The following is a 12,181-nucleotide window of genomic DNA, read 5'->3' as shown; positions in this document are numbered from 1 at the left end:
CAGGTTGAACATAAAAATGACAGTTATCTGCTAGAAAAACACTAGGAGGAGCTGAGCCTATTGAATTGACTTGAATTGAATTGAAGCTTAATATTTAGCATATATATATATATATATATATATATATATATATATATATATATATATATATTTTTTTTTTATCTTAATTTCAAACATGCATTATCCACAACATTATGATTCAGGTGGTCGTCCCCACAGAAATGTCCAAAAATCTGTACTGGGGAAACTAATTATCTGAGGTTTGATGACACAATCTCGAGCTCATGTGACACCACGACATTTTAGTATCTCCATAAGTTCAATTGAGCTGGAGGATAAAGTCTTAAGTCTAAAGAAGATGGCTGTAAATGCGCCTCTGCAGCTGGCTGCCAGCTGCCATTAAACAATGACAGAATTCTATGGTTGAACTTGTTTGAATAGATAAAAAGGGGAATCCTCAAGTGCTACAGAATTTTGAAATGATCAGAGGGGAAATTAATGAGCTGAGATGACCAAACATATATTCTGCCTGTTCCCCCCAACAAAGTCACCACAGAAAAAAAGGGGCACATGATCTAATATCTTGCCGAACCGCCTTTAGCTCTGATTACACATTACACATAGTTTCAGTAAGCTTCTGCAATATTTAAATATTTATTTCCATCCAGTTTTGGATTATTTATCTTGTATTGATGATGAAGAGAATGACCACTGCACAAAGCCTTCTCAAACTCATCCCAAAGACTCTCACTGGGATTCAGATCTGTAGGTTAGTGTCTGCTTCTCCTTAGATATTTTCTCTGCTTGATGCCAATTCGACCCTTCTCAAACACACTGACACCTTTTCCATGGCCAAGGGATATGTCTTTCCACGTGGTTGCAGAAGTGAGAAGCCACTCATTGCATCAGTTGAGTATAAAATAAATACTGTGTTGCGGCTGAAAGATGATCGCCCATGCAGCAATTACCCAGAAGGAAATGGAAGTTTTTGTACCCAAATGGAGAATTAAATGTTGACAATTACAATGAGTTGAAGATTCTGTTCCTAACTGGCCTGACCATAAGAGAATTCAAAGAGGAACAATTTCTTTTCTCATTAACATGGACAGGAGCTGGTTCCATAGCACAGGAACTTGGTAACTAAACACACTTCCTCCAATTTTGCGGACGTAACCTTGATTGCAATGAACAATGGAATTTTGTATTAGGTCAAACAAAGCTGTTGGAATGGCCTTACACATTCTATGATATTCTCTATATGTACAAGCCAACTTAAATTGGTGAACAAAAATGTAGTTATCCAATACAGTCCCTTATATCAATTACAAACATAATTTCCTTGTTAACCCAAATAGACAAAAATTTGACTGTGATATTTTGACAGAGCAAAGGGAATCTTGGTTATTTCCCTAGGAATGAGAAACCATTCAGAGTTGGGAGGAGCAAAAAAATAAATATTTTAACCAAAAAACAATCAAAGCCTCAAAATCTAAAGCTTTAATGCCATTTTTGTTTTCTTTTCGGAATCTTACGTTGGTTGAATGACACGGAGTGGAAACAATAAAAACAAAATGTAATAATCCATTCTGGCCTTCTCAATTCGACTGGACGCTACAGTCCCCTTTTTAACTTTTGAACTTCCTCTGCAACTGACCTGTCATATGACGATATAAAGCGTGTGCAAAAATAAGGTGTGCATTTGTTTCCTTTCCGCTTTGACCTGATGGGCTGAGAAGACAATGAAAGATAAACGCAGTGGTACCAGTGTTTTTTTTTTACTTTTTCACTCTTTCTCTCCTAATTTTTTATTTTTATCTTTTATTTTTACGGCATAGTATAAAACACATACTTTGAAGACGTACAACTACAGTAAGTGGCGGTAAATGCACAAATTCTTGAAGCACCAATTCTGCGCTGTCCCAAAGGCAGTAAATACTTTATTTTTATTTATTTTTCTCCCAAAGGGGTGAGCCAGAAAAAGTCTGAGAAGCTGTTAATAAGGCATATCATACACCAAGTTATTATTCATTTATATTTCTGACGTCACGTGCCACACACGTGACGTTGTTTTCGTGCGGTGCATTGTAGGATTTCAAAATGGCGCTGACTTTAGTTACGCGTCCGCTCACTTGTGTCATCGAGTGAAATCTGTCGTTTATTTCATCCTCTTTCTTTCATTGTGAAGCGTGAATCATGGGCGCCTTCTCCTTCATCAGAGGCGCGTTAGTCTCCGGCCGCTCTCACGCTTTTTACGCTCAAATCCGCGGCGTCCGAACGCGAAGCTACAGCAAGGACACGGCCAGATGTCCGCCGAACGTCCCGGGACAGTCGGTGTGCTGCCCGCTGTCTCACCGGGGCCTAGTGCAGATCCAGGGGCAGGACACCGGCTCGTTTCTGCAGGGCATCATCACCAACGACGTGAGGCTTTTGGAGGAACCGGGGGAATGTGTCATTTACTCCCACATGCTGAACGTGCAGGGCCGGACACTGTACGACATCATGCTCTACAGGTGACGCTCCCCCCGTACCCCCCATGTCATGACTGGCTCTTACGTAGATCCTATATTTAATTTATTTTAATGTTATGATCTAAGGCCTTAGTTAAAGCAACTATGTAACTATGTAACCATAGATATAGATAAGATATATGCCATACTGTGGAATATTAGAGCCAAAGAAACTACATTTCCATGGGAACACGCAAAAAGAGGCTCCTCCTCCAGGCCAAGTAAGAGTCAGGTTTGTGGAGAGCAAGCCCGCACACATGCTTTTATTTTAGTCTATTTCTTAAAGTATAAAGTTACGTTCTATGCTTTGAACTAAAGGAGATCTTGGTTGGTCGAAACAGGCTGTTTTGCATGAAAACTGTTTAGTTTGTCACTTTGTCTATGATCTGACCCAAACCGCACTTACAATCAAATCTGATATATTTTTACAGAAAATAGCACAACGATAATATTGAAACTACTTCATCGCTAACAAATAATCATAAAGTAGGTTACAATATTATTAGAAAACAATAAAGCTGATAGAGCTGTGATAAATAAATAGCAGTTTCATATCTATAATTAATCATAGTGGTTACCTATTCAACTCTACATCTCAAATCTTCGTACTATCCCAAAAAAATCAATATATATATATATATATATAATTGCCTCCCAAGAAGGAGATCATGGGTTCAATTCCCGGGCCAGACCAACATCACATGATCTCTGGATGGAGTTTGCATGTTCTCCCCGTGTTACCGTGGGTTCTCTCCGGGTTCTCCGGCTCCTCTCACTGTCCAAAGACATGCATGTGTTAGGTAAGAATGGCCACTCTAAATTGGCCCTAGTGAATGAATGTGAGAGTGAATGGTCTCTGTCTCTGTCTCTGTGTTGACCCTGCGACGAGTTGGCCACTGTCACTGGGATAGGCTCCAGTCTTTCCCTGAAAGAGAAAAAGCAGTAGAAACTGAATGAAGATAAGATAACCTTATTGTGACATGCCTTTACCGATAAACTCAGTAAACATTTGTTTTATGTGTAAATAGTTAGATTAAACTCATTTCCATGTGGGACAATAAAGGATTATCTTACCTTATCTTATCTTATGATTCAGTCTCGGCTACCTCTATACATCTTCTCCTTTCATCCACTCGTCCATAAAAATCCTTTAGTCGACTATTAAAATGTTGGCCCTCTAAGACACCATCGATTAACTAACTAATTCAATAACAAGCCCTAGTTTGTTCCTAATTTGGGGTTATTCCACGTGATAGAGGCCTGCACACTGCATAATGGATTAAATGTCATTGCTTTTATTATATATATGAATTTCTCAAATATGTCCAAAGCGTCACTTAACATAAACGCTGTAATTGGCACCAATGCTATGATAAATAAATTGGAAAGATTTAACTACATGTTGATGATTATAAATATTGACAGTTGGTCCTGCCGAGGCCTCTGTTCTTATCTCACTCCTGCAGAAGGGTCATGCGAGGACTACCCACAGATCTGCTTTTAAAACCTAACATTTGAACATGACTTTGGATTCATGCATCTTTATTGGCATTATTTAGTTTATAGTTTGCTGTGTAACAATGTTGGTAATATTACTGTGACATTATTTAGTAAATGTTAATTTATCTACATTTTAACCAATTTTTAAGTTGCTTATGGACAGACTAGAGTGTTTTTGTTCACCTGCTCTACTAGCTTTACCTACTTCATTCTTGTAACCTGTCCCCCCAGTATCTGACGCCTTCTTCAGGACTGGAGTGGTGTAACAGGTGGATAAAACTAGGTAGGGGGCCAATAAGATCCTGATCACAATTTTTATTTTATCACAATTCATTACATTTAGACTCTTTACGTTGCCTTGAATAGGTTAATAAAGTAATCTGCTTCTTCAGAAATGCCCCATTTCACTGTGATTGGTTAAATCCACCTGTCACTCAGAGCACGGCAAAGGCTGACCAATGGAGCTCAACAGTCCCGCCACTTTGAAGCTCACTTGATTCATAAAAAAAGAAATACATTTCTCATTCGTTTTTGCCAAAGAGGTTTAGAAAAAACTCTAATATTAAGAGGCTGAGCAGCGTTGTAGTAACTATAATGTCTATTCCCCGGTTTTCAGGCCGTACATTTCTGCTGAATGTTTTCATAACTAAGTGGTTTATAAAAAAATAATGGAAAATGTACTTTCCAACCAACCAATCAACCAACCAGTCACTCACTGTTAAGCTCCATATGAAGAGTAGGTGAGGAAAAGTGTCTGTTTGAACGTAGAGCTGCAATGTAATGTAGAAAATTAGTGAATAATGGTAGAATGATTTCACCAAAATAGAAGATCGTCACAAGGATGAGATCAGAATTTGATTTTTATCACCCTATTGCCCAGCCCTAGACGAATCTCTGAATCCGAGATTAAGTACAAGTTTCCCCAAAAAAGATTGAAACTATGATGTTATTAATAATCTGCTATGTGATTGTTCCTCTTTGCAGTCTAAAAGAAGCAGATGCACTGTGTGGCGTTCTCCTGGAGTGCGACCGCACACTTACAGATTCCATCTTGAGACATTTGAAGTTGTATAAAATCCGACGCAAAGTCACCTTCCAGGCATGTCCCGAGCTGTCTGTTTGGGCTGTGTTACCTGGGCCCAGTAAACCAGAGCTCCTGACCCCAGAGAAGGCTGTGGTGCTACAGGCCGATCCCAGGACAGTGAAGATGGGCTGGAGATTAGTGATGGACAGTAGTGAAGACCCCAAGGACGTCATCGCGTCGTGTCAGAAAGGAGATGTTGAGGAGTATCACAAGCACAGATATACAATAGGTAAGGTCTTTACACAAAGGTCAGGTCTTTACACAAAGGTCAGGTCTTTACACAAAGGTCAGGTCTTTACACATAGGTCAGGTCTTTACACAAAGGTCAGGTCTTTACACAAAGGTCAGGTCTTTACACATAGGTCAGGTCTTTACACATAGGTCATGTCAGGTCTTTACACATAGATCAGGTCTTTACACATAGGTCAGGTCTTTACACAAAGGTCAGGTCTTTACACAAAGGTCAGGTCTTTACACAAAGGTCAGGTCTTTACACATAGGTCAGGTCTTTACACAAAGGTCAGGTCTTTACACAAAGGTCAGGTCTTTACACATAGGTCAGGTCTTTACACAAAGGTCAGGTCTTTACACAAAGGTCAGGTCTTTACACATAGGTCAGGTCTTTACACATAGGTCAGGTCTTTACACATAGGTCAGGTCTTTACACAAAGGTCAGGTCTTTACACATAGGTCAGGTCTTTACACATAGGTCATGTCAGGTCTTTACACAAAGGTCAGGTCTTTACACATAGGTCAGGTCTTTACACATAGGTCAGGTCTTTACACATAGGTCAGGTCTTTACACATAGGTCAGGTCTTTACACAAAGGTCAGGTCTTTACACATAGGTCAGGTCTTTACACATAGGTCAGGTCTTTACACATAGGTCAGGTCAGGTCTTTACACATAGGTCAGGTCTTTACACATAGGTCAGGTCTTTACACATAGGTCAGGTCTTTACACATAGGTCAGGTCTTTACACAAAGGTCAGGTCAGGTCTTTACAAATAGGTCAGGTCTTTACACATAGGTCAGGTCTTTACACATAGGTCAGGTCTTTACACAAAGGTCAGGTCTTTACACATAGGTCAGGTCTTTACACATAGGTCAGGTCTTTACACAAAGGTCAGGTCTTTACACAAAGGTCAGGTCTTTACACATAGGTCAGGTCTTTACACATAGGTCAGGTCTTTACACAAAGGTCAGGTCTTCACACATAGGTCAGGTCTTCACACATAGGTCAGGTCTTTACACATAGGTCAGGTCTTTACACATAGGTCATGTCAGGTCTTTACACATAGGTCATGTCAGGTCTTTACACATAGATCAGGTCTTTACACAGGTCTTGTCAGGTCTTTACACATAGGTCAGGTCTTTACACAAAGGTCAGGTCTTTACACATAGGTCAGGTCTTTACACAAAGGTCAGGTCTTTACACATAGGTCAGGTCTTTACACATAGGTCAGGTCTTTACACATAGGTCAGGTCTTCACACATAGGTCAGGTCTTCACACATAGGTCAGGTCTTTACACATAGGTCAGGTCTTCACACATAGGTCAGGTCTTCACATATAGGTCAGGTCTTTACACATAGGTCAGGTCTTTACACATAGGTCAGGTCTTCACACATAGGTCAGGTCTTCACACATAGGTCAGGTCTTTACACATAGGTCAGGTCTTTACACATAGGTCATGTCAGGTCTTTACACATAGATCAGGTCTTTACACATAGATCAGGTCTTTACACATAGATCAGGTCTTTACACATAGATCAGGTCTTTACACATAGGTCAGGTCTTTACACATAGGTCAGGTCTTTACACATAGGTCAGGTCTTTACACATAGGTCAGGTCTTTACACATAGGTCATGTCAGGTCTTTACACATAGGTCATGTCAGGTCTTTACACATAGATCAGGTCTTTACACATAGATCAGGTCTTTACACATTAGGGTTGGGTATTGCTGAGACCCTCGCGATATGATGTATATCCCAATACAGGGGTCACGATACGATATGTATCCTGATACATGTATATTCCGTTACAATTCCCTCATTACTATACGTATTCCGATACATTTTTTAAAAAGGTGTCTTAAAAATTTACCAAATGGGTAATTTTTGTACTCTGGATAAGAAAATGTATGAAATTTCATGTTTATCCACAAAGCACTTATCTATAAGTCCATTATGCTCTAATAACTTCATACATCCAACCGACTGCTCCAAATAGAAATATAAGGAACACATTTTAGTAAAGTATTGCATGTTTCTTGCCAAACAATTGACATGTTCTGAACATGCTTCAGCAGCATCTTCTGCACATGTGAGGACGGTAAACACTTCTAAATGGCCGCCTGGACAATTCATAATAAATTCATGTTGTTTAAAAGTATTGATACTGTGTATCGAGTGGTTAAGGCACAGCACAGGTATGCCAGGCTCCGGGTGCGGCCGGCCGCACTATCGTGGGTTCGGGTCTAACTGACAAGCTCTGCAATGTAAACTAATAGGGAAACTTTAAAGGAATAATAGAGGATTTTTCGCCGATTTGAGAACTCAAGCGACACTCGCCTCCCACCATCCTGTTCTTTCCGAGAGGCCGCCTCCCATCAAACCTCGTGCATGAGCATGGAACAGCCCCGCTGCTACACGTGCGTTTGTTTATTAGTGCGACAGATCGCATTGCATCTCTCGTCTCCTCAGATTTCCGTCTCTTCTGAGCTCGAACACAGCCTTCCTCTGCCGTGCTTCAGCCTGTACACTGAAGGACCTCGCTAAACACACACCGCCATATCAACCACGCATGCGCAGCCAGGCAAATGTGCTGCTATCCTGGGAACGAGGCTGCAGGTGTTGCCTGACTAGCTATTCCCGCCACGTTTTGACAGACTACTTTACAAAACTGTGAGGGTCTGGGATCCAACCCAGTCGCTCCAATTTCCAAAGGCAGTGATTGACAGGCAGATTAACCAATCAGACAAACGCATTGTCCGTTCGCGTCTAAACAAACATGGTGGATTACGAGAAATGTTGCCGAGTCCACAAGCGACACACTAAACTCTGTAAATCTGAGGTAAATTAAGTTATATATTTTGTTCTGTATGTTCCGATAATATTTGAGAGATGTCTTCCGCATTTCAGAGACACGTGACACAAAGTCTTCCGCATTTGAGAGACACATGACACAAATTAGCGGCAGTAGTTGGACCGGTTAATGCTGGAGCGTTTTTTTGATGCCCCCTAATGGTCCAAATCCAGACCCTTCCACATTTGAACATAATGTGGGAAGGACTGGCTGGTCAGGTAACTGCTGGTGTGCAGTAGCACGCAGGGAATGATTGCCATGTGGGAGAACAACTCTGTCCACGCCACAAGGAAATTAGATACAGTGAAGAGATGTTTATTCAAGGACATGGTCTTTATCTGTAACAGGTCATTGCTCAGATGTGGAATATCAGTATTATATTTATTACAGTTATACTACTGTAAGGATGATAAGATTGGCAATATTTTACTGTTGTAATTGCATGATAAGTTCGCTTCTGTGAATGAATTCTCTAAGATTCCCATGGATGTTTTAGAGCAGGGGTGTTCAAACTTTTTGGTGAAATTGTTGTATATTTGTATTATATTTGATGTGCCACCACACCTTTTGATAAGCCTTGGAACATGATGAAAGTGCATGAGCCAGTTTTCCCTTTTGATCAAGTTGATTAAGTATTTTATTTCCTCAAGATGCATTCATAAGTGACTAGTGCCCTTGAACTCACTGTATTACAGCATAAGTCTGCATTTCAAGGTCAGTAGCTTTACTTGTGCCCCAAATAAAGTTAATGTGTTCCTTTAAATACTTTTGACCTCACGCTGACGGTCCCACTGTTACCACAATGACATGGATTTAAACAACATATTTTAAGAAGCTTTTGCTCAATATGAGCAAAAGCTATGAGCAGAGTGTTTCTGGCCGTATTTATGTGTTTGATCTTCAACAAAAAGGAAAACAGTTGGCTAATGCTAGTTAGCTTGTGACCGTAATGGGGTTTGAAAAGGACTTGTTTAACCGTACAAATACCTCAATAACGCTTGTAGTTAAAAAATAAATAAAAATAAGAACACAAACGACATAAATGGTCCAAAACATGTAGTCCAGTGTATTTGATCCAAAGTCTAACAAATGTATTAATTTTCAGATTTTGTCAGGTTTTGTTCAGTGTCGTTTATAATGTTGCCAGTCCTTAAGTTTTTTGTTGGCTTTGTGTCATCCATTTCTCAGCTATGGCTTTTTCCCTGAATCCAAAAGAACGTTCCAGAGGTATCCATTTGTTGTGTCCATGGCTGGAGTTTTGAGGCCCAAAAACAAAAAAAATGGCTGTCAAACATAGTCTGTAGCGCGTTATTGTTTTCAGTCCAATATTTCTGAGTGACAGGACAGTCCCAAAAAAGACGGCAACAATAGGCCTCATGACAACCACACCGTCTTTAACAGTTAGCAAGACTCGTGGGCACTTGGACATGGTGTCATTCTTTCCAAACATTTTCCCTTTCTTTGTCAGTCAAAACAAAACTACCCTCTCTTTCCCATTTATTTTTAATATAATTAGTTGAATATTTTTTAATGGTCAGATGTGTTAAAACAAAACTTGGATCAAAATCTAGCTTGAGTAACAGCGCTTCAGACAGCAGGGCCTCCGGTTAGCTTCACCCCTGAGCGAATGTTAACGACATCACTGAAGTAATGGAATATTGGGATGACATTTGAAACGCAGCAAAGTTTTCATGTATATAATTACTTTTTTTAACTTCAGTCTTAACTAAGAAATATCTAATGCATATATTGTACAGCCTTGGATTACTTTATAGTCTAGTATTAGTATTTGTAGTATACTGTTGTTTTCTTGCCCTGTTAACACATACAAAACAACGCTTACCATTTGAAGAATAAACTCTCCTTGCCCCTCCTATTTTCCCTTTCCTGGAACATTGTTTCAACCCCACCCTGTACACTGCCCCACCCTGATGTGTACACTGCCCCACCCTGATGTGTACATTGCCCCACCCTGATGTGTACACTGCATAAACTGACTGTCTGTGTCCACAGGCCTACCAGAAGGAGTAAAAGACCTCCCCCCCGGCGTCGCATTACCTCTAGAATCAAACCTCGTCTTCATGAACGGCATTAGCTTTAGTAAGGGCTGCTACATCGGGCAGGAGCTCACCGCCAGGACTCATCACACCGGCGTGATTCGGAAAAGACTCATGCCGCTTCGCCTGTCCTCACCGTTTTCAGCCCAAGACCTGGAGGAAGGAGCTGCCCTGCAAACCCAGGGAGGGAAACCAGCCGGGAAGCACCGGTCGGGCCAAGAGGACTCGAGTCTGGGCCTGGTGCGGACCGCTCACGCCAAAGAAGAGTTGACGGTGAAATCTCGTGACGACAACGCTGTGACGCTAAAGGCCACTGTGCCAGAGTGGTGGCCCGAAGAAGCCAAGCTCAACTGAGAGAGAAGTGTTTAGAATTTCTCTCAAAATGTCCGTTATATCAGCACTCCCAAGAGTTTTATAGACACAAGCCTCAGCCAAAGTGTGTTACATTGTCAAAGTGAATTATGTGCAATGTGTTTCTGAAATAAATCTTATAAAAGTTTTGAAATCGATGCTAAAGTGCACGTTTGGATTGAAGGTTTATTCATTTGTAGTGAATGACGCTTTTACCGCATTCTAACTTCAAAATATCTCTCACAATTTAAATGTGCCTGGTTTTCCCCAGTTTGACAATTTTTGGTAACGTTTATACATTTTCTTCCTGGTTGAACCTGAGCGGCATATGTGACAACTGTTACCTAGCAACCACACTGTAGACATGGGCCAAAATCTATATAAATTACACAACAGTTATGATTTGACAAATGATAATGGCATAAAACACCTTCATTTGAGTCAATTATTGTTCAAGCTGTCAGTTGTGTGTAAACTGCATGGATCTATTATAATATCGTAAACTGTCTTAAGCATTTTGGATGGACCGTCGCTTACTGATGACATCACAGAGATATTCTGTTTTACAACTCGGCTCTACTTTTATTTTTTTCACAGACTGCCTCTTGACTGATACAAAACTATGATACATATTTACCACAGGTTCTATCCTAAATAGTAAAACATGAGAACCTTTCATATTAATGGATTATATAAAGTATGGTTCTGTAAATGTTTGAAAATGAGTTCACACTTGAACCCTGTTTAAGTCCTGATGTAGATTTGGTTCAGGCCCAATCCAGGTTTAGTGCCAATTTTGATATGTTTGTTTGAATGTGTCTTCAGAGTCCAAACTGAAGTTCTGATTTAGACCTCTGCTGGAAAGAGTTTTGAATTTGATATAATTTATTCAGAACTAATACTTCTACTTACCACTACACAAGACATTTTTCTGCTTAGTAGTATATTAAGTAGTAAAGTAAAGTATTTAAAATTATATTCTAAACATAAAACCCGCACATGTGTAATGCAGAATAACAACAATGTCTCCATACTAGGCCATAATTGAAGTTGAGGAGAAGAAATGTCATAAAACACTTAATTTGAGCCACATTTTCAAGTTCTAAAGTGATTTTTTACATGAAGACAACTACTGTGTCTTCTGTATCTACCTGCGTTGCACCAATGAAATTTCCCCATGTGGGACAATAAAGGAATTTCTTATCTTATATTACTTCTGATCGTCGTGAGTTCTACAAAACCAAGATGACCAACATTGTGTGAACAAAAAATAAATATTTATTTTCCTTCCAGTCCAACAATCACAGCCAAACACTCATAAGGTATTGAAATGCATCACATTCAAATAGCACCAAGTCTAACAATCTTGTCTCCACTTCTGGTTCTGAAAGTAAGTTTTATTTTCACAAACTTTTCACAAAAATCACAAACTACAATTAAATGTGTTCATATATTTGCCTTTTTAAATGTGTATTTAAATATGTTATGATCATCAGACCATAATTTATTCATAATTTGCTTGAACTCTTAAATGTTTTTATTTCAATGGGGAAAACATGTAGAACATTTAATATCCAAAACCAGAGGAGACTGAAC

General features: G+C 39.8%; 1 protein-coding gene across 1 annotated transcript; it reads left to right on the top strand.

Annotated features, from left to right (window-relative positions):
- Window positions 1-2,074: 2,074 nt before the first annotated feature.
- iba57 (iron-sulfur cluster assembly factor IBA57) lies at window positions 2,075-10,743 on the top strand. The gene is made up of 3 exons (XM_072441710.1): window positions 2,075-2,510; window positions 4,992-5,320; window positions 10,191-10,743. The coding sequence occupies exons 1-3, from the start codon at window positions 2,194-2,196 to the stop codon at window positions 10,586-10,588; spliced, it is 1,044 nt and encodes a 347-aa protein (XP_072297811.1). The 5' UTR covers window positions 2,075-2,193; the 3' UTR covers window positions 10,589-10,743.
- Window positions 10,744-12,181: the final 1,438 nt, after the last annotated feature.

Source organism: Eucyclogobius newberryi, unplaced genomic scaffold (genome assembly GCF_026437365.1).
Source record: "Eucyclogobius newberryi isolate DKJ021-1_F unplaced genomic scaffold, fEucNew1.0.hap1 SCAF_12, whole genome shotgun sequence".
Taxonomy (NCBI): domain Eukaryota; kingdom Metazoa; phylum Chordata; class Actinopteri; order Gobiiformes; family Gobiidae; genus Eucyclogobius; species Eucyclogobius newberryi.
Note: the sequence above shows the minus strand (reverse complement) of the source record. Positions and strands in the feature narration are given on the sequence as shown.